Source organism: Manacus candei, unplaced genomic scaffold, assembly GCF_025592945.1.
Source record: "Manacus candei isolate 608988 ecotype Guabito, Panama unplaced genomic scaffold, ASM2559294v1 h1tg000121l, whole genome shotgun sequence".
Lineage (NCBI taxonomy): Eukaryota > Metazoa > Chordata > Aves > Passeriformes > Pipridae > Manacus > Manacus candei.
In genome coordinates this window covers 44,852-67,114 of record NW_026138169.1, presented here as the reverse complement: position 1 = coordinate 67,114, position 22,263 = coordinate 44,852, and the positions used below count along the sequence as shown (strand labels likewise).

At 66.8% G+C, this 22,263-nt stretch overlaps 1 protein-coding gene across 2 annotated transcripts in view; it reads right to left on the bottom strand.

The window, feature by feature from the left end:
* Window positions 1–1,563: 1,563 nt before the first annotated feature.
* DNMT3A (DNA methyltransferase 3 alpha) overlaps window positions 1,564–22,263 on the bottom strand; it is a 37,160-nt gene continuing 16,460 nt past the window's right edge. Inside the window, exons 4-23 of one of the 2 annotated variants that reach the window (XM_051770659.1) lie at window positions 20,455–20,776; window positions 17,554–17,600; window positions 16,248–16,394; window positions 11,713–11,928; window positions 11,471–11,629; window positions 11,278–11,385; window positions 10,440–10,596; window positions 10,162–10,314; window positions 9,976–10,020; window positions 9,452–9,531; window positions 9,216–9,328; window positions 7,758–7,941; window positions 7,598–7,682; window positions 7,181–7,326; window positions 6,614–6,704; window positions 6,362–6,510; window positions 6,166–6,251; window positions 5,627–5,696; window positions 5,159–5,277; window positions 1,564–5,070 (exon numbers count right to left, since the gene is read on the bottom strand). In XM_051770659.1, coding sequence (XP_051626619.1) covers window positions 4,929–5,070; window positions 5,159–5,277; window positions 5,627–5,696; window positions 6,166–6,251; window positions 6,362–6,510; window positions 6,614–6,704; window positions 7,181–7,326; window positions 7,598–7,682; window positions 7,758–7,941; window positions 9,216–9,328; window positions 9,452–9,531; window positions 9,976–10,020; window positions 10,162–10,314; window positions 10,440–10,596; window positions 11,278–11,385; window positions 11,471–11,629; window positions 11,713–11,928; window positions 16,248–16,394; window positions 17,554–17,600; window positions 20,455–20,776 — 2,619 coding nt within the window. In that variant the 3' untranslated portion in view covers window positions 1,564–4,928. The remainder of the gene's footprint in view (window positions 5,071–5,158; window positions 5,278–5,626; window positions 5,697–6,165; window positions 6,252–6,361; window positions 6,511–6,613; window positions 6,705–7,180; window positions 7,327–7,597; window positions 7,683–7,757; window positions 7,942–9,215; window positions 9,329–9,451; window positions 9,532–9,975; window positions 10,021–10,161; window positions 10,315–10,439; window positions 10,597–11,277; window positions 11,386–11,470; window positions 11,630–11,712; window positions 11,929–16,247; window positions 16,395–17,553; window positions 17,601–20,454; window positions 20,777–22,263) is intronic. The other variant, XM_051770660.1, reaches the window with a different exon arrangement.

The following is a 22,263-nucleotide window of genomic DNA, read 5'->3' as shown; positions in this document are numbered from 1 at the left end:
AGGGGGCAGAAATGGGGAGTCCCACTGGGCTGGGGCCTCTGCACCCCCACACCTCGGCCCAGGGCTGCACAAGCAAAGCCCCAGTGCCCCGGGGAGCTGGGCTCAGCCCACAGCCCTCACACCCACAACTGGGACTCCACTGCCCCAGGACCCCATCAGGACCTCGTCATCTCTGGGCTGGAACCCCACTGTTCACCCACACTCCACCGTCCCCTGGACCCCACCACCTGCTGAGACCTAAGTGCCCACTGGGACCCCACCATCTGCCAGGACCCCATCCACTGCCCACCAGGACCCCAGTTCCCACTGGAACTGCACCATTGCCTGGATCCCACCACCCACTGGGACCCCACTGCCCTCCAGGACCCCCCAGTCACCTGGACCCCACCCCCTGCCAGGGCCCCACCACCATCTGGATCCCACCACTGGTGCGGGGATCCTCCCACCCGCTGGGCCCCCTTTGGGACCCCACCACGAGCACTGGGACCCCACTACTTGTGCTGGGATCCTACCACTCATTAGGACCACAGTCACCAGGATCCAAGCACCAGTCCTGGAACCCCACCACTGCCTGAACCCCACCCCCTTGGAAGCCCACCACCTGTACTAGTAGCCCCCTGCCCACTGGGACCACTCCTTCTGGGATCCTACCACCCCTTGGGACCCATCATCTGCTGGGATCCCACCATCACCTGGACTTCACCATCTGCACAAGGATCCCACTGCTCTCCAGGGTCATGGCAATAGTGCTGGGATCCCACCACCACTGGGATCCCACCATCACCGGGACCCCACTGCCCACCAGGACCCCAAAGCCACCAGAATCCCAGCACCTGCCAGGGCCCCACCATCACCTGGATCCCACCAGCACTGCTGGGATACCCCCCACCCCAGGGTCCCCCCACCCTGCCACTCACAGACCACACGACCACACGTAAGGGTTTTTTTTTTTTTTTCCTCTTTTTTTTTTCCTCTTTTTTTCCTCTTTTTTTTTTTTGCACAAAACAGGACATTTATTCAAGTGTTCTCCAGCACAAGTACATTAGAAAGGAGCTTGTCTGTATTATACTCTTCTGGGCACCAAAGAAAAAGAAAAGGAGGATGGGATGGAAGCGGGACGGACAGACTTTCTACATCTGCTGCACGCATTGACCTTTATTAGTTCAGAACAGCTATGTCACGAGCAATACTCACACAGATACAACAGCGCCGGGCGCCCGCGGCACCTCCGGCCGTGAAATGCACAGTTCAGCGGCAATAAATAGAGAAGCGACCCTAAAAAAACAAACCAACAAAAAAACAGGGGCAACGAACCGAGAGAGAAGTAGAAAATAAACCGGGGGGGGGGGGTGTTTGGGGCTGGGGGGGGGGGCGGGAAAAGGGGAGGGAGAGCAGCCGGGGCGGCCGCGGCGGCGCCGGGAATGTGGCGGCGGAGCCAAATCAAAGGGAGGAAGGAGGGTACCAGCTCTACGCGTATTCCTTGGGATGATGAGTACATGATTCCCACAAATAGTTAAGCGTCAGCTACTTCAATGTCTAGGCTAAAACACATGAAATCTCTCGTTTAGTTTTCAAGTACAAAGTTAAAATGCCTTTTTCTTTTTTGTTTTTTTTTTTTAATAATAATATATAAGAGTAAAATAATAGTGCTCTTTGAAACTCCACTACGAGAAACAAAACAGTCATTGTCCAGACAGCAGACTTAATTTAACAATATATATTTTTAATAAAATGTTTTAGCACCGTGTTTGTCCCCACTCCCTCGGCGGATCTTAAGGAATTTAGGCCTTTCTGTGTTGTTTTGAGTTTTCATCTAGGGCTGTGCAACAGAATTTGTCTGGTTGTTTTTAAAAAAAGACGTGAGTCGGGTACATTAAAAACTGAACGCCTTTTGCCCCAGGCATCCCCACGGTCCCCACCGGGTCACACCGCCGCTGGCACCCGTTCCCGGGGGAACCCGCTTCCCGCCAGCACCGGCACCGGCGCCGGCCTGCCTGGGCTGTGCCAACGCCGCGCCGGGCCCTCGCCACGGCACCCGCTGGGACCCAGCACCCCCCCAGAGGTGCAGCAGGGCCGAGAGGGTCCCAGGAAGTGCCGCAGGGCCGGGCCGGGGGGTCCGCCGGGACCCCCAAACCTGGCACGTGGCCACGCAGAACCCACCGACGGCACCACAGGACGGTGCAGCACCAGCACCCAGAGCTGCAGGGCCACAAAGGACCAGCACCCAGAGCTGTGGGTCACACAGGACCAGCACCCAGTGCCACAGGGCCGTGCAGGACCTGCCAACAATGTTGCAGGGCCGTGCAGGACCACCATCCAGCACCTCAAGGCCATGCAGGATCAGCACCCAGCACCTCAAGGCCATGCAGGATCAGCACCCAGTGCCACAGGGCCGTGCAGGATCAGCACCCAGTGCCACAGGGCCGTGCAGGATCAGCACCCAGTGCCACAGGGCCGTGCAGGACCCGCAGACGATGCTGCGGGGCCGTGCAGGACCTGCAAACAGCACTGCAGGGCCGTGCAGCACTTGCACCTGGGGCTGTGGGGCCGGGCAGGACCCACAGCCAGTGCCACGGAGCCGTGCAGGACCTGCAAGCAGTGCTGCAGGGCCAAGCAAGGCCCACGTGGTGCTGCAGGGCCGTGCAGAACCCGCAGTGCCCACTGTGCCCCACACGGGACACATGGGGCCACGGCAGCCCCACAAACGGGGCTGTGGGGCCGTGCGAGGCTCACACCACAGCGGGCGGGACCTGTGCCCGGTGCAGTGGGCCTGTGCCACCGGCCCCGGCACTGCAGGATCCGGCCCCGGGAGCGAGCCTGAGCCCAGTGCCCGGCTCAGAGCCCGGGGCCGTCCCATCCCGCCGCCTTCACCCCCTGGCAAAGCCGGGCCCTGCGGTGCCCCGACCGCGGCCCCCGCGCCGGCTCAGCTCCCCGCGCCCGCCGCACCCACAGAGGGGCCCCCGGGCCCCCGGTAGCACCAGGCAGGGTGGGGAGGTGGGGGGGCCCCAGGGCCACCCCCCGCCTGCCTCGCCGCCGTCGGTCCCAGCACCTCTGAGCACCCCGGGCCGCGGGCACGGCTCGCTGCCATAGCCAGCACCCGGCAGCGAGCGCCGCGGCCCCGCACCTTTCACAGTTAGAGAAGAGACGGCGACGGGCCGAGACCCCCGGGAGCCTCCCCACGCCGTAGCACCAGTCCCTGCCCCACCGGGTCCGGCCGCCCTGCCGGCACCGCGGCCGCACGGGCCGGACCCCACGGCACCACAGCTGCCTGACCAGTAGCACCATCCACCGCACTGCACTGCCAGCACCTGCCCGCGCCCTGCCCGCTCACACCACGGCTCCTGCCACCGCGGCTCCCGGCACCGACAACGCCACGTCCAACGGGCACCCGTCACCCCCGGCGGGGCACGGGGCCGCCCCACGGGGGCACGGGGGACGCGCTCGCTCCAAACCGCGCGTGGGCAGAGGAGCGACGCCCCGGCGCCCGCGGTGACACCGCCGGGCCCCGTCCCGGCTCGCCGGGGCATCGCCCTCCTGCCGCCAGCCCGGCCCCGCGGATGTAGCACCAGGGTCCGGGGCCCGCAGCCATCCCTGTGCCATGCCAGAAGCGCCCCGGCCGCGCTCCAGCACCGGCACCGCTCTGTCCCCCCTGCCCTGCCGGCGTCCCCGCCATTGGCAGCAGCCGTGCCCCGCGCCGCCCCGGTGGGCAGCCCCGTGGGAAGGGGCAGGGCCGGGGGCAGGACCCCCCGCTGCCACCGGGGGACACCCCACGTACGCTGAAGAGCACCAGTACGCTGTGGGAGCGCGGGGCGGCGGCGCCGGCGGGGCAGGGGGGCACCGCCGAGGCGCTTCCGTTTGGGACAGAAAAAGGTTATTGCATGACTCGGGATGGAGACGCTTCCGCCCGGCCGCCCCGGCCCTGCCGCTCGCTCGGAAAGGCCCGGCACGTAAGGCAACGTGGAAGCTGATGTCTCGACTCACCCCGCTGTGTAAAGCACCATTATGAAGTCAGGTTGTACAGTAGTAACAGTACCTTTTATATATATATATATCTATATCTCATATCTATCATATATATATAAACTGTAAACAAGAGGTAACAGCGGCTTCTAAGATCTGCTCTCTTCAAGGTTTCCATGTGGTAGGCACCCAAAATACTGTAGAAAAGGTGTGTGTGTGGTGTGTGTGTTCCCGGCCTCCCTGCCGGGTGGGTTGGCTCCATGTCACCGGAGAGCGGTGCTGGTGGAACAGAGCGAGGCGCAGCCGCCGGGCGCTGGAGCCGCCGGGCGCTGGAGCCGCCGGGCGCTGGAGCCGCCGGGCGCTGGAGCCGCCGGGCGGGCGCTGCCAGGGCCGGGCCGGCGGGCGCTGGGCGCGGACGGAGCGGGTCTCGGAGCAGAGCGGGTCTCCTTCGCCTCCCTCCCGGCTGGGCTTTCCCGCTGCCGTTTCCCCTCCTCCGAGAGCGGCGCTGGCGACGGCGGTCTCGTCCCGCCCGCTGCTCCGAGAAGCGGAAACCAAACCGACAGGAAAACCCAGCCAGAAAAGAGCGGAAAATTAAAAGGTTACCCAAAAAAAACGGTTTTGGTTTTTTGTTTCTTTTCTTTTTCTTCTTCTTCTTCTTCTTTTTTTTTTTTTCCTTTTTTTTTCCGTTTCGGTTTTGTTTCCTTTCGACTTTTTTTTTTTTTTCCCGTTGTTTCTTTGCTTTTTTGTGGTTTTTGTTTGTTTTTCAATAGGCTAAAGCTGACCCTTGGAAATTCAGGAGAGGACACCGACCCCTTTCGCTCGGGGAGACGTGTGCTGGGTTCCCGTCGGGCTGCGAAATCCCGTCTCTCTTCTGGGTGCTGACTCTTCTCTCATTCCGTGTGTTCACTTCTCTTGGCGTGGATGGGTTTGTTTCCGACTCGCTCCGTGTCACCAGTTCCTGCCCGTCTCTAAACGCAGGCAAAGTATTCCTTCAGGGGCGCGAAGAGGTGGCGGATCACCGGCACGCTCCAGGACCTGCCGAGCAGTCTCTGCCGGGCCAGGCGGCTCATGTTGGACACGTCCGTGTAGTGCACCGGGAAGCCGAAGACCCTGCGGGACACGGGAGGGGACAGGAGGGGTCAGGGCTGCGGGTGGGACACGGCGCCGCGGCCCCAGAGCCCCCCGGAGCCCCCGGTACCTCTCCATCTCCGTGCACCACAGGATGTCCTCCTTCTCGTTCATGAACACGGGGAAGTGCTGGTCCTTGCCCTGCTTGATGGAGTTGGAGCGAGTGGTGATGGTTCGCACTTTGCTGAACTGCAAGAGGCACAGCCTGGTCATGGTGGGGGTGGGATGAAGCCCCCTGGTACGTTGGAGCCCCCCCCAACACCGGGTGCCCACAGGCACAGGCTCATCACACTGAGAGGTGGGACAGAGCCCCCCGACCCACTGACTGGGCGCTCACAAGCAGGCAACTCCCACCACCCTACAGTGCCACCACTGTGTCCCTCCTCCCCCCCCAGGGATCCCCCTGCACCCCCAGGAGCCTGGGACCGCCAGGGACCACTGCCAGGGACCACTGCCAGGGACCCCTGCCAGGGACCCCTGCCAGGGACCCCTGCCCGTCCCCTTGGTCCCCACCCCCCCATTGCCCACCCCGGCTGACCTTTGCTATCCTGCCGTGCTCCAGGCACTCCTGCAGCTCCAGCTTATCGTTGACGGTGGAGGCGAGTGGCCTGAGGGGGGAGAGATGGTGGGCAGAGGGTGGCAGTGTCCCCAGACTGTCCCCCCCTGGGGGCAGGGCAGGTCTCCAGATGGGGTTTGTGGGGGGCACAGGGTGGTCACGGCTGTTTTGGGGGGGCTGTGACAGGCAATGGCAAGAAGCAGCTGATTCCCATGGGGGCTGGTCTGTGGCCACCAGCCGTGGGCCACCACAGCCACCATCCAGGAGGGACACAAAGGGCAGCTTAGTGCCAGCCCTCCGGCATGAGGGAGCAGGGACACAACCAGTCCCCTCCCAGGGGGCACCATGCTGGATTTTTGGGGTGTGCCATCTCTTCTTTGTGAGACTCTTGCTCTCCCAGCACTGACCAGGGTCAAGGGACCCCCAGGGCCATGTCAGGGGTGGGGGAGGACCCAGAGGTGCAGCCTGCCCACCCTCCTGGAGCTGGGCTGAGGGCTCAGCTTTGGGGGGCTCTCACCAACCTGTTCATCCCGGGCAGGTTCCCCCAGAAGTACCGTGCCCGGTGCGCTGCAGACACTTCTTTGGCATCAATCATGACGGGGTTGGACTGCAGGAGGGGGAGCGGGAGGTCAGCGGGGCTCAGCAGCCCCTCATGGTGAGGACAGGACCCCGGGGGGCCCAGGGGCTGGATGGGGGTGACCCCAGGCACGCACTGACCTCCAGGAAGCGCGAGATGTCCCTCTTGTCGCTCACCCCCATGGCCACCACGTTCTCGAAGAGCCAGAAGAAGGGCCGGTCGTCGCCCTCCTTGGGCCGGGCTTCGTGGAGCAGGCGGTAGAACTCGAAGAAGAGGCGCCCAGTGCCCTCTGAGAGGAGAGAGGAGGGGGCCAGGGTCAGGGTGGGGGGCCCATGTCAGCCCTAGGGGGCCGGCAGTGGGGTCCAGCCCCAGCCCCGTGGACACATTCCTACCATAGAGCCCCTTCCTGGCCGGGTTGACGATGGAGAGGTCGTTGCAGGGGCTCCCCCCGATCACCAGGTCGAAGGGGCCCCACTCCTGTATCTGCAAGAGGGAGAGGAGACCCCCAGTGAGCCGGGCACTGCCATGGCCTGGGGGACACAGGGGGTGGTGGTGGCCAAGCTCCCGGCGGGATCAGAGAATCACGGAATGTCCTGAGCGGGAAGGGACTCACAAGGATCACCAGTCCAAGTCCTGGCCCTGCACAGACATGCCAACAATCCCACCCTGTCCCTCAGAGCATTGTCCCTGAGCTTTGGTGCTGTGCCCACTGACCTGGGGAGCCTTTTCAGTGCCCAGACACCCTCTGGGGGAAGAGCCTTTTCCTGAGATCCAACCTGACCCTGCCCTGGCACAGCTCCAGCCGTTCCCCTCAAGTCCTGCCACTGGTCACTGAGAGCAGAGGTCGGTGCTGCCCCTCAGGAGGGAGCTGCAGGTCCCTGAGGATGAGGGACCAGCCTCATGTGGAGACAGGGGTGTCTGGGGGTCCCGGGGGCCCGCAGGGTCAGGACAGGACGTACGTGTTTCTGGGTGACGTTGCGGACGTCCCCGACGTACATGATCTTGCCCTGGTGCCTCACCATGCCCACGGTGATGGAGTCCTCGCACACCTCGGAGGCAATGTACCTGTCCACCTGGATGCCCAGGTCCTTCAGCACCAGCAGCCCTGGGGGAGCAGCAGGGGGTGGGTGACAAGGATGGACGACAGGCCCCACCCGTCCCACCATCCCTGGGCCATCCCTCTTCCCTGGATCCCCACCGGTGTGGGGCACAGCAGACAGGAGGGGCTGCCCACGGGGATACCCACCCGGAGTGTCCCACAGACATGTCCACCTCCCCTGCCCCCAGGCTGGCTGGCTGTGGGGTGCAGGCAGGTTGCTCCCCCGTCCCCCAATCCCAAACACACCCCAGGAGTGTGCCAGGGACCCCCCACCCACCTGTGGCGATGCCGTCGAAGAGCGAGAGCACCCGGATGGGCTTCCTCTTCTCGGCGGGCACGGGCGGGTACACCTTCGGTGGGTCCTGAGAGCCACAGGGGGGTCAGGGGGCTGGGGGGCGGCAGGGAGGGGGGCTGGGGGAAGGGAGGGGGTCACTCACAAACTCCTGGTCGTGGTTGTTGGCGAAGAACATCTGGAGGCGCGAGGGCCAGTCCTCCCGCCGCCGCAGCAGCCCGTACACGCCCTTGTGGCCGCACATGTAGCAGTTCCAGGGGTCCTCCTTGATGGCCGCCTGCGCCGCCCCCGGGCCCACCAGCAGGTCCACGCACTCCACGCAGAAGCACCTGGCACGGGGGGAGCCGGGGTCAGTGCTGGGGCTCGTGCCAGGGCGGTGGCATCACCACGATCACCACCAGCTCCGTGCCAGCACTGGCATCCATCACCGAAACCCCACTGCAGGGCTGGGGCATCACCAGCACTTCCCAGCTCCGTGCTGGGACTGCCAGAGCTTCTCCCAGCCCTACAGCAGGGCCAGGGCACCACCAAACCTTCCCCAGCCTCATGCCAGGACCGGGGCACCAACAGAACCTTCCCAGCCCCAAACCAGGACTGGCATCACCCAATTCCCATGGCTGGACTGGCATCACCAAAACCCCACACAGGGCTGAGGCGCCACCAAAACCTCCCCAGTCTCAAACCAGGACTGGCATCACCCAATTCCCATGGTTGGACTGGCACCACCAAAACCTCCCCAGTCCCACACCTGGTCTGACATCACCCAAAACCCCACAGCAGGACCACCAAAACTGAAACCTCCCCATCTCTATGCCAAGACTGCGACATCACCAAAATCTGCTAGTCCCACACCAGGACTGGCATCACCCAAATCCCATGCCAGGACTGGGGCATCACCAAAACTTCCCTCAACCCCACAAACCAGGACCAGGGCACCACCAACACCTCCTCAGCCCCATGCCAGGACTGGGGCATCACCAGAACTTCCCAGCTCTGTGCTGGTACTGGGGCATGGCCAAAACTCCCCTCTAGTCCCACACTGGGACCAAGGCATCACTGAAACCTCCCAGCCCCATACCTGCACTGGCAGCACCAAAACCCTATGGCAAAACCTTGGCATCATTGAAACCTCTCCAGCCCCACAGTGGGACTGCAGCATCACCCAAACACCCCAGTCCCAAACCAGCACTGGCATCACCAAAAGATCATGGCAGGCCTGTGGCACCACCAAAACCTCACACTGGGACACCACAAAGTATCCCAGCCTCAAACCAGGACTGGTATCCCTAAATTTCCATACCAGGCCTGTGGCATCACCAAAACCTTGTACCAGGACTGCGGCACCACCAAAACCTCTCCATGCTCACACCAAGACTGTGGCATCACTGAAACTCCCCAGTCCCTTACTGAGACTGGGACATCACCAAAACACCCCAGGACTGACACCACCAAAACCTCCCCAGCCTTGTGCCTCACACAACTGTGGCACCCCTGAGCCCTCCCCAGCTCCACACCAGGACCGTGGCACCCCTGAGCCCTCCCCAGCTCCACACCAGGACTGGTGTGGCACCAGTTGGCACCCCCACTCCCCCAGCCCCCGCACCTGCAGCAGTTGTTGTTCCCACACATGAGGACCTCGCGGCCGCCGCAGCAGATGGTGCAGTAGGACTGGTACCCGTCGTCGTCGTACTGGTACGCGCACTCCAGGAAGCAGTTCTGGGGACAGCCAGGGTGTCACCACAGCCCTGGGGGCTCCAGGGACCCCACGGACCCCGGGACGGGGCCGGGCACCTCACGAGACCCCCGGGCAGGGGTTGGGGGCCTGGCACCAGGCCGTACCTTGCAGTTTTGGCACATCCCCCCGATGAACAGAGGGTGCTCCAGGGTCACATTGAGGCTCCCGCAGGAGATGCAGATGTCTGAGGGGGCAGGAGGAGTGATGTTACCCCCAGCACCCCACACTGGGACAGCCCAGTGTGGGGGACATCCTGATCCTGACCCTGTCACCCCCTGTACGTGCTACCCCATGTCAGGGTCACACTGGAGCTGGGAACAAACCCTGGGGACAGCAGGAATGGCTCCCATTGTCCTCCCCTTCCCCACTCTGCACCCCAACAGCCCCAGCCCCAGGCAGTGTCCTGGGGTCCCTGCCACCACCCAGGGCGGGCCACCACACTGTCACAGCTGCTGTCCCTGCTGCCAGCCAGGCCGAGGGGTGGGACAAGTTCACACTCAACCCCTTGGGCCCCCCCTTCTCCGAGCCCCCTCTGCTCTGCTCTGCTCTGCTCTGGGGTGCCCAGGCAGGGAGGCCCCCTCAGCCCAACCCACCCCGGGGTCAGGAGGTGCCCCAGCCCCACACTCACCTTCGATGTTCCTGCACTTCTGCCGGACCTCGTACACCAACCGCTCTGGGGGGAGAGGGGGGTCAGGGGGTGAAGGGAGGGAACCCCAGGAGCAGCTCCCAGCCCCCCAGCCCCCCCCGCCACTGAACACGGCCAAGCCAAGCCCCGCAGAGCAGGGTGGGCCCCGGAGCACCCCCAGCCCGGTACCTCGTGTGCGCTCGTCGATGATCTCCTTCACCTTGGGCTTCTCCTGGGTTGTGCTTTTGCGGGGTTTTTTGGCGGGCGGGGGCGGGGCGTAGGCGGCGGCCTCGGGCTCCACCCACATCTCCGTGTAAACTTCTTTGTAGGGGTTCCGCTCCTCTGCAGGACATGGGGGGCCGTCAGGGGGGTCCCCTCAGCAGGGTCCCGGCCCCACAGCCCATCCCATCCCGGGGATGTATCCCCCAGAAGCCCTGGGCAGGTCCTCACCCCACAGCCCCCCTCACCTTCGGGGGGCTCCAGCCCCTTGGGGCCCGAGGGCTGGAAGCCGCCCAGGGCCCACTCGATCATCTGCTTGTTCTGGATCTCCACCACCTTGGACGTGTCCGTCTCGTCGTTCTCGGGGCACGCAGGGAAGATCTTCCCGGCCCGGCTGCTGGCCACCTGCCCGGGGGTCCACGTGTCACCCACCCACAGCCCTCCCAGCTCCTCCTGCACTGCCCAGCCAGGGACCCCCCGCTCCAAAGAGACTGACACAGCAAGAGATCCCCAAGAGAGACCCTCAGCACTGTCAAGAGACCCCCCCAAAAGCCAGGACCCCCCCCATATCACCCCACAAGAGACTCCTCCCATCACTGCTCTGAGACCCCCCAAAAGCCAGACCCCCCCCACACCCCCCCAGGGCATTCAGCAACTCCCCCAGAGTCCCTCATAAACCTCTCAGCCCCCCAACAGCCCCTGCACAAAGGTTCCCAGACACCCCTAAAACCTCTTTTGGGGACCCCCCACCCTTTTAGGAGACCCCCAGGGTGCCAGAGGGGAGACAGGGCCAGGTCCTGGCAGGGTGTGGAGGCAGCTGCTGCTCCCATGGATGGAGAACCGGTGTCCCCCCACCCCGGCAGTGCCAGGGGCCAGTGCCCCCGCAGTGTCCCCCCACCCCGGCAGTGCCAGGGGCCAGTCCCTCCCGCGGTGTCCCCCCACCCCGGCAGTGCCAGGGGCCAGTGCCCCCGTGGTGTCCCCCCACCCCGGCAGTACCAGGGGCCAGTGCCCCCCGCGGTGTCCCCCCACCCCGGCAGTGCCAGGGGCCAGTCCCCCCCGCGGTGTCCCCCCGCTGTCCCCGCTCACCTGCAGCACCTCGTAGATGGCCTTGCGGTACATGGGCTGTTTGTTGTAGGTGGCCTGGTGGAAGGCGCTGGCGAAGGAGCTCAGGGGGAGCAGCTTCTCCACACACACCTGGGGACAGGACGCGGCCGTGGGGACACGCGGGACACGCGGGGAGGGGACCGTGCCGTCCCCCGGCTCCCCGGGGGCCACTTACCACCGAGAACTTGCCGTCCCCGAACCACATGACCCAGCGGGTGCCCTCGGCCGCGCGGCTCCGGCCCGTCATCCACCAGGACACGATGCGCCCGGGCCACCAGGAGAACCCGCGCAGCTTCCCCCACACCAGCTCCCCGATGCCGAACCCGCGCCCGTCCTGGGGGACACGCGGGGGTCAGGGGGGGGCACACGGGGGTCTGCGCCCCGCTGCCCCCCCGCCCTGCCCGGCCCTGCCCTCACCTCGTACTCGGGCTCGTCGTCGGCGGATTTGGAGGTGTTCTTGTCGCCCGCGTCGGCCACCGCGGGCTCGGGGGTGGTGGCCACGCTGGGCGAGGCGGGGTCGGTGGGCTGCTGGGGGGCGGGCGGGGGGCTCGCCTCCTCCTCCTTCTGCGCCTCGGCCCGCGCCGGCTCCTCCACCACGTTCATCACGGCGATCACCTTCGCCTTCTTCTCCGCCTGCGGGGGGGGCAGGTCAGGCCATCGCCCCCGGGACCCCCGGGACCCGGGCGGGGGTCAGGCCATCGCCCCCGGGACCCCCGGGACCCGGGCGGGGGTCAGGCCATCGCCCCCGGGACCCCCGGGACCCGGGCGGGGGTCAGGCCATCGGCCCCGGGACCCCCGGGACCCGGGCGGGGGTCAGGCCATCGGCCCCGGGACCCCCGGGACCCGGGCGGGGGTCAGGGCATCGCCCCCGGGACCCCCGGGACCCGGGCGGGGGTCAGGGCATCGCCCCCGGGACCCCCGGGACCCGGGCGGGGGTCAGGGCATCGCCCCCGGGACCCCCGGGACCCGGGCGGGGGTCAGGGCATCGCCCCCGGGACCCCCGGGACCCGGGCGGGGGTCAGGCCATCGGCCCCGGGACCCCCGGGACCCGGGCGGGGGTCAGGCCATCGCCCCCCGTAGCCCGGCACACGGGGGGTGCCCTGGGGTTGCCCAGATCCCCCCCAGCCCTTCGCACGGGCCTGGCACCCCCCGGAGGGACCCCCCGGCCACAGCCGCCATCGCCCCCCGCCGGGCTTGGGGCCCTCGGGTGTTCCCCTGCCCAAGCCCCCGCCGACCCCCAGTCCCGTCCCAGAGGGGTCGTGACCCCCCCACCCCCAGAGCAGTCCCTGCACCCTCTGCCTGCCCCGGACACGGCCCCCCGCGATCCATCCCAGGACCCCCGGTACTCTTCCCGGGACCCCCCGGGCCCATCGTGGCCCATGTCACCCTCTCGGGATCCCCCATCGCACCCCCCGGCCCCGGTCACGTACCCGCGGAGACTGGGGGAGAGCCGGGGCGGAACGCGCAGAGCCGGAACGCGCGGACCCGGCCGGGCCGGTGCGGGTCAGCCCGGCGGCCCTTTGTCTGGGCTCCGGGTCACGTGGTGCGTCCCGGCCCGGCTGGTTGGCTGACGGGGGGGGGGCGCGCGCCGGGGGCACGGACCGGACCGGACCCGAGAGGAGCCGAACGGGCCCGAAAGGACCCGAACGGTACCGAAGGAACCCGAACAAAAACGAAGGGACCCGAGCGTCACCGAAAGGGCCCGAACGGTCCCCGGGCCGACCCGAAGGGCCCCGAGCGGAGCCGAAGGGCCCCGAGCGGCTCAGCCCGGTGCCGGTGTCCCGGTGTCCCCCGGCCCGCTGCCGCTCGCCCCTGCCCCGCTGTCCCCCGGCCCCGGCCCGGCCCTCCCGGCACTCACGGGCCCGCGGCCGCGCTCCGGTCCGAGCTGGGCTGCGCCTCCCGCCGCGGGGCCGCTCCCGCCGCCTTTTGTGCCGGGGCCGCGGCCCCCCGGCCTTTGTGCGGAGCGCCGGCACGGGGCGGGGGCGGCGGCGCCCCGGGGGCCTCGCCCCGCACGGCGGGAGCCGCCCCCGCCCCCCGCACCAGTGTCCCCAGTGCCGCCAGTTTGGGGACTGGGGGGGTGCGCTGGCACCGGCCCCGCTGCACCAGTTCGGACCAGTACGGGCAGCGGGCTGAGCGCACATCGCCCAGTTCGGACCAGTACGGGCACCGGGCTGAGCGCACATCGCCCAGTTCGGACCAGTACGGACAAGGGGCCGGGGCTGCACTGCCCAGTTCAGCCCAGTGCAAACACTGGTCCGGGGTCACACGGCCCAGTTCGTCAGCCCAGTGTGGACACTGGTCTGGGGCTGCACCGCCCAGTTCAGCCCAGCACAGACACCGGCCTGGGACTGGCACCGGCACCGCTGCCCCAGTTCAGCCCAGTATGGATGGGACACACCTGGGACCCTGCACCCCAGGACAGGCCCTGCCACCCTCCCACCAGCCTGGGGGACACCCGAGGGTCCCCACTGTCCCCGGAGGTCGCTGAGGGCCCCCACTGTCCCTGGACGTCCCAGAGCATGGTGGCTCCAGGACCCCTTTGTGTGCAGAGAGGGACAAAGGGGCCGACGGTGTCACCACGGAGGGGCCCTGCCCTGCCTGGGGATCCCCAGGCCACTGCCTTGCCCAGGGACCCCGAGGGACCCCAAGCAGGTCTGCACCCCAGTGCCACCTCTGGGTGTCCCCGGGGAGACAGTGGGGGCACAGGGCTGACTCTGTGACCCCCCCAGGTGACAGCAGAGACACCCCATTACGTCCAGCCTCCCTTGGCTGTGCCAGAGCAGCAAAAGCTGCTCTGGGGACCTGGGATGTTTGGGGACAGGAGTGGCCCTGGGCCAGAGGACACAAGTGCAAACTGGCACTGCACTGCCAGGGCAGGGTCCCAGCAGGGCCTCATGCCCCCCCTCTCCCTGCTCTGCCCTGGAGGGGAGATAGGAAATGTCCCATTGCCGGTCGTTAAGGGACATTGGCTGCATGTCACCATTGGACAACTATCCCAACTGATCCCTGCCCTGGGGTCACGGGCAGCTCGGCCTGCCCCCGTCCTCATCCTCACCCCCATCCTCATCTCCATCTCCATCCCCAACCCCATCTCCTGCCCCGCCCCCATCCTAATCTCCATCTTCATTCCATCCTGATTCCCACCCCCATCCCCATCTTCATTCCATCCCGATTCCCACCCCCATCTCCATTTCCTGTCCCATCCCCATCTCTGTTCCCATCCTCATCTTCATCCCATCCCCATATCCTTCTTCATCTTCACCCCAACACTACCCCCATTCCCCATTCCCCATCCCCATCCCCGTGGCTGGCACAGGGTGGGGGGTCCCAGCTGAGAGGGTCCCAGCACAGACAGCTGAGGGCCAGCACCAGCCCCTGGATGTGTCTGTCCCCAGCACCAGCCCCTGGATGTCCCTTTCTCCACAGTGGCCCTGCATGTCCCTGTCCCCAGTGCCAGGCCCTGCCCATCACCATCCCCGCGGTGCTGGTGAGCCGCAGCCACGGCCCTCAGAGGCTGCAGGGATGAGGAAGAGGAGGGAAGGCAGGAAAGGGCTGGGCTGTCCCACCACAGCAGGGCCGGTGACCCGAGCTGAGACCCCCCCCAGACAGCGGGAGGGGTGTCCCCAAACCAGGGCACGGGTGGTGGGTGGTACAGCGGGGGCAGCCCCGGCACTGGGGATGAGGGGGGGCCTTGCCTGGCCACTGGGCCACTAAAAACGTAGCCCAAAGGTGACCAATGACAGGTTTGGGATCCCCCACGTTTTGGGGACCTCTACAGCTTGGGGACCTTCACCCAGAAGAATCTGCCAGTGCCCAAGGGCTCCAGCGTGGTGAGATGAGGCAGGGCTGGCACCAGGCACTGGGGGGCTGTTCCTGGGGACCCTTTTCAGGAAGAGGGAAGGGGTCATGCCCTGTGCCCTGTGGGCACAGCTGTCCCTTGTGCCCCACGGGGACATTGTGGCTGTGTCAGCCATTCCCTGTGTCCCTTGGGAACATCGTGGCCATATCAGCTGTACCCCGTGTCCCATGGGGACACTGTGGCTGTGCCAGCTGTGCCCTGTGCCCCACGGGATGGCCTGGCCACAGCAGCCATGTCCAGTGGGATGCCCTGACTGTGCCAGTCTCTCCTGTCCCTGTGTGGTGCCAGTGACACCGCACGAGGGGATACATTGCCAGGGAGACTCCTCTGGCAGAGGGGGACAACACTGAGGGCGGGGTGAGGGGGCGCAGTGGGGAGCCCGGGGCGCCCACAGAGCCCCTGCCCTGGCACCCCCCGAGCAGCCACCCCGGCCTGTGCCGGGCTCCTGCCGCCGATCCCGGCTGTGTCACACCCTGGTTCCCGGGAAACTGGCAGGAACGGGCGGCACAGCCCGGCACAGCCCGCGGGAGGAGGACGGGCTCTGCTGCCCACGGCTGTGAGGGGGCCCCGGGGGCACACGGGGAGAGAACGGGGGGGTCCTGCCGTGGCCGTGGCACCAAAGCCAGGTACCGGCTGGGCGGTGGCAGCGCCAGGAGCAGGGAGCACCCGCTCCACCAGCCCCACGGCCTGGCAAAGCCGAGGTCCCCTGAGTGCCCACACGAGCCCCCCGCATGTGCCACCCACCCCTCACATGCCCGGTCACCCCCGGCCCAGTGCTCTGTGCCATCACTGCTGCCCTGCTTTGCCGGGGGAGCCCTGGAGCCCAGCGGCCACCCCAGGGTTGGGGTGCTGGGACCACGCAGTGCCCACCCAGACCAGGCGGTGCCCGCCCAGACCACGCGGTGCCCACCCAGACCACGCGGTGCCCACCCAGACCACGCAGTGCCCACCCAGACCAGGCGGTGCCCACCCAGACCAGGCGGTGCCCACCCAGACCACGCGGTGCCCACGCAGACCACACGGTGCCCACCCAGACCAGGCGGTGCCCACCCAGACCACGCGGTGCCCACCCCGCGCCGGTGCCAGCCCTCACCTCCCGCTTCCAGCGCGCCAGCCACTCGTCCCGCTTCCTCTTGCTGATGTAGTAGGGATCCCCGGCCTGGAAGGTGTGTCGCTGCATCGGCCGCTGCCGCAGGCTCGACTCCCAGCCCAGGCCCCCCCGCAGCCGCCCACGAGAGCCCTGTGCCAGAGAGAGCAGGGTCAGGGCACTGGGGGGGCAGCGTGCTGGGAGCTGCAGGAATGGTGTGGGGGACAGAGCAGGGTCAGGGCACTGGGGGGGCAGCGTGCTGGGAGCCGCAGGAATGGTGTGGGGGACAGAGCAGGGTCAGGGCACTGGGGGGGCAGCGTGCTGGGAGCTGCAGGAATGGTGTGGGGGACAGAGCAGGGTCAGGGCACTGGGGGGGCAGCGTGCTGGGAGCTGCAGGAATGGTGTGGGGGACAGAGCAGGGTCAGGGCACTGGGGGGGCAGCGTGCTGGGAGCCACAGGCTGGGCTGGGGAATGGTGTGGGGGACAGAGCGGGGCTGCACGGGGGGCTGGAGGGGGACACCCACTTCTGCGGGAGGGAGATGGGCAGGAGGGGCACCACCTGCCTGGGCACACACGTGCACGTGGACACACGCTCTGGCCCACGTGTGCACCAGCACCTGGATGCCCAGAGATTGGATACTGGGGAGAGATTCTTCCTTGTGAGGGTGGGGAGGCCCTGGCACAGGTTGCCCAGAGGAGCTGTGGCTGCCCCTGGATCCCTGGGAGTGTCCAAGGCCAGGCTGGACGGGGCTTGGAGCAACCTGGGCTAGTGGGAGGTGTCCCTGCCCATGGCAGGGGGTGGAATGGGATGGGATTTAAGGTCCCTTCCAGCCCAAACCAGTTTGGGATTCAATGCCCTGGATGGCACAGCACCAACACCTTGCCATGGCCAGCTGCACCTTGGTGGGCACTGTCGACACTGTCCGGGCATGGATCCACCCCAGAGCAGATCCAACACACTGTGTGGGCACCTGGGGGAGGAGAGGGGTCAGCCCAGGCAGGCACCATCCCACACAGGGCTGGGTGGAGGGGCATCACTGGCCTGGCACATCCCGGTGCCACCTGGTCCCCAGCACAGCAGCAGGAGCTGCCCAGTGCCCATCTGTGTTGGGGCACAGGAACCTGAGACCCCCATCCCGTGGGGACCCTGTACCTGATGCTACCAGTGCCAAGGGAGTGAGGAGAGACGGTGCCCATGAGCACAGGGAGCACTGTGCTGGCTGGTGGGCTGTGGGGCCGTGCCCCTCTCCTGGGGTGGGCCGTGGGGCCATGCCCCTCTCCTGGGTGCAGCCCAGCCCCAGGCCATACTTGCCTCCATTTTCAGGGTGTCGAAGTTGTTTTCCTCCTTCTCGTCCTTGCCTGCACACAGAACAGAGAGCGGCCGTGAGCAGGGGCTGTGGGGCTGGGACCCCGTCGGGAGATGGGCCCACCCGGGACCCCCCAGCCCATCCAGGGGCCGCCCTGTGCCGGGGACGGGCCCCCCCGGCTGACACACACACGGGGCTGGGCTGTGCTCCCGGGCAGATCTGTGCCCTGTCCCCGGCCGGGTTTGGGGGTCCGGGGCAGTGACCCCCCCGGGCGGGCAGGGGAAGCGGCCCCGCTGCTTCCTGTGCTCTCGGCACATCCGCGCCGCGGGTTCTGCCGAGGCGCTGCCAGGAAAGCGGCTAAAAATAACCGCGGGCGTTGGGGGTGTGAACCACCCGCACCCCCGGGCCGGGGCCGTGGGGGCAGCGTGAGGGGTGCAGGGGGGCTCCCACCCGCTCCCAGCGCCCCTCGGTGCTTTGTTCTGGAGCTGGGCACCGACTGCCCCGGCACAGACCCCCGGGTGTCCCCCAGCACCATGTGACACTGGGACAGCCCCCCACAGCCGGCACACGGGGATGCAGCAGGACACTGGGGGACAGTGAGGGACAGCAAAGGACACTGCGGGACCCTGCGGGACACTGCAGGACACTGGGGGACAGTAAGGGACACTGCGGGACCCTGGGGGACACTGCAGGACACTGGGGGACAGTGAGGGACACTGCGGGACCCTGGGGGACACTGCAGGACACTGGGGGACAGTGAGGGACACTGTGGGACCCTGGGGGACACTGTAGGACACTGGGGGACAGTGAGGGACACTGTGGGACCCTGGGGGACACTGCAGGACACTGGGGGACTGTGGGGGACACTGTGGGACATTGCAGGATACTGGGGGGTGGCAGAGGACACTGCAGGATACTGCAGGACAATCAGGAACACTGCGGGGTACTGAGGGGCAGTAGGGGACACTGAAGAACACTGGGGGACAGCAAGGAACACTGAGGGACACTGCAGGACACTGGGGACAGGGGGAGACACTGGAGAACAGGAGCCTTTCCGTCTCCCTGCTGGGGGCTGGACTGTGTGTGTGCCCCAGGGGTGCCTGGGCATCCCGTGCTTCCATGGCGATCTCAGGTAGGGAAACTGAGGCACGGGAGAGGGGACGTGGCCTCTTCCAAGACGCTGGTCCCCTCCGTCACTGGGACTGGTCAAACTGGGGGCACTGACCAACGTGGGGACTGCCCGTGCCTGTGGCTTGTGCTGAGCACAGGATGCTCAGGGAGCCCTGTCCGGCCGGGAGGAGCAGGGGAGGGTCTGGCAGGGGCCGAGCCCGGCGCTGTGACCTCGGCACAGGCACGGCCGGAGCGCTGGAAATGGCTCCTGGGGGAGGGAGCGAGAGCCGGGTGGCATCACGGTCCCCCCGGGCCCTCCTGGCGACCACCGGGAACCGCTTGGACACCACCCCCGCCCCTCACACCGGTGTGTGGCTCCGCCCGGCACCGGGGTGGCCCCACAGCCACGGCCACGGCCCACCCTGCTCCCCCCGATCCCGGCTCCGGCTGCGGCGCTCCCGCGGCTGCGCCTCGTGACTGCGGCAGCATCTGCAGCGCAGCTCATCCATCCCTGCCTGCCTCAGCCATCCCTGCCTGCCTCAGCCATCCCAGCCTCTCCCAGCTCCATCCCTGCCTGCCTCAGCCATCCCTGCCTGCCTCAGCCATCCCTGCCTGCCTCAGCCATCCCAGCCTCTCCCAGCTCCATCCCTGCCTGCCTCAGCCATCCCTGCCTGCCTCAGCCATCCCAGCCTGCCTCAGCCATCCCAGCTTGCCTCAGCCATCCCTGCCTGCCTCATTCATCCCAGCCTCTCCCCTCTCCATCTCAGCCTCTCCCAGCTCCATCCCAGCTGTTCCTCACCCCCATCCCTGGCTCAGCCTGGCCTCTGCTGATCTGGCTTGGGAAGCCCCAGGCACCAGAGGTGGGAACCCTGAGAAGAGTGTCCCTGGTCCAGAAGGACCCTCTGGGCTCCAGCCCATGCCGTGGCCTCTGGTCCTGTCCCTGGGCACCCCTGGGAGTGCCTGGCTCACCTCCAGGCACCTCCCTGCAGGTGCCACAGCCACGGATCCCCCGAGCCCGCTCTGCTCCCGGCTGAGCAGCCCCGGCTCCGCAGCCTTTCCCCAGCACAGGCACTCCCACCCCGCAGCACCACGGGGCCCTCATGGGCTCTCCCAGCCCAGCCCTGTCCCTCGTGTCGTGGGGAGCCACAGCTGGGCCCCACGCTCCGGGGTGGCCTCACCCCACGGGCACCACTTGGGTACCTCCCGATGCAGCCCAGGAACCCCCGGGAGCCCCAGGCCCTCCTGTGCAGAGCTGCCCCCCAGCCGGGCGCTGGGGATGACCCTCAGTGCCACGTCGATCCCTCCATCCCCTCTGCTTCCCGGCACCACAGCTGGCACCCCCTCCATCCCCTCTGCTTCCCGGCACCACAGCTGGCACCCCCTCCATCCCCTCTGCTTCCCGGCACCACAGCTGGCACCTCCTTGGCACCGCAGTCCCGGTACAGGGAATGTGCCCCCCGTGCCCCCGGCACGTGCAGGGCTGCCATGCAGGGTGGGCACACGCACCAGGGTGGTCTCACATGCAGGCAGGGACCCACGGACACCACACCGGGGTGGTTTCACACGTGGGCAGGGACGCCCCGGCACCACAGGGCACGAGGAGCAACATCCCCGTTCCTGCCGTCGGAAAGGGCGACGGAGGGTGACGGGATGAACACGCGGGTGCAGCCCCCGCTCCGACCTGCTGTCCCCACCCCAAATCCCGCGTGGCACTGGGGGCTCAGGGCTCCTCCTCCTGTGGCCGTGCTCCCCAGCCCGGAGCGGGGCCGGGGGAGCCCCCAACGCCGAGCTCTTACTTTTCTCTGTGGCCTCCAGGAGTTTCCTCCTCCCGCGTTTCTTCTGGGGGTCGGAAGGGGCCAGCTCACCCTCATCGGCCGGGGCGTCCAGGCCCTCCTTGGGGGTGCAGCGGCCGTTCTCCAGCGCCCGGCCGGTCTCTCCGTCGGGAATGCTCTCCGTGTCGTCCTCCTCGGGCCGGCCGCCCTTGGGGCTCGCGCCGCCCTCCTCCGCGTCCCCCTCCACGTCCCCGTTGGGCAGCGGCTCGGCGGGACTGGCCTCCGGGCAGGCCGGGGGGCACTTGGGGACGGCCGCTGTGTCTTTGGGGGTGTCACTGCTTTCCACCTGCCGAGAAGGGGGGGAAGGAACTCTGGTGGGTGCTGGCAGGGGGGGCACGGCCCCAGTCACATCCCACCCGTGCCCCAAGAGCCACCACCGGACCCCACGGCAGGAGCTCCCGCATCACCTCAGTGTGACCGGCCCCGTGCGGACCCTGTCCCTGTCCCCCTGGCCTGACTCCACTTCCACACCACAGATGTCACAGCATGAAGGCAATCTCTGGGACCGTAGCCCACAGACCCCCCAGACACGGCTCCGTAATGCAGCGACAACCTGGGGACATCACGCCAAAAAGTCCAAGTCCCACCTCCTGCATCCCAGAAGTGACAGCTGCCACTGCCTGCTGGGGGGCCGGGGCTGCCACGGCACCCTCGGGACCAGGACACAGTGTCACAGCACACTTGGGGCCAGGACACATGGCCAAGGAACCCTCAGGACCAGGACATGGTGCTTTCCAAGGAGCAGTGACCACTGATGTGGCACCCTCAGGAGAAAGAGAGATGCTGGGACACTTCCGTGGCTGGGACACATGGCCATGAAACCATCAGCACCAGGACACAGGGGTGTGACATGCTGAGAATCAGAGATATTGCCACGGCACCTCTGGAACCAGGATGCAATGCCATGACATCCTCAGGACCAGGACGCATGGATGTGACACCCTCATGACCAGGACACACTGCTGGGTCATCCTGGGGACCAGGACACACCATCATGGCACCCTCAGGACCAGGACACACTTCCATGGTCTGCTCAGGACCAGGACATGTTACAGCAATACCCTCAGAGCAGGACACAACAACACGGCATCCTCAGGACATGGACAGAGGGACAAGACACCCACAGCACCAGGATGGAAGCAGGTGCCACCAGGAGGACCTGGATACACCATCATGGTAACTTCAGGATGGGGACACACTGTCATGACACCCCAAGGACCAGGACACACTGCCACGACACCCTCAGGAAACAGCAGACACATCCACAGCATCCTCAGGACCAAGACACAAGGATGGGACACCAGGGGACCTGCATGCACTGCCATGACATTTGTGACCAGAACATAACACCCCGACACCCTCAGGGCCAGGCCAGAACACCACCTGTGTGTGACAGGGGTATGTCATGGGCAGTGCCAACACCACGGGACAGTGCAGCCACCCCTGGCTGGCTGGCACAGTGACAGAGCAGGGACAGAGCAGGGACAGAGCAGGGACAGAGCCTGACCGTGAGCCCTGGGGGTGGCTGTGCCATCGCTCACGTGTTCCAGCCCTGGCACGTGCCACAGAACAGACCGAGCTGACGGGAGTGTGGGAGACAGCGGAGTCGAGCACGGGACAAGGGCCCGGGGCTGGGGATGGCATCGTGGGACCTGCCATGCTGCCAGCCCGTGGGGTCGCACAGCACAGCACTGCTCGGCTTGGCATGGCACAGAACAGCACAGCACTGCTTGGCTCAGCACAGCACAGCACAGCACAGCACAGCACAGCACT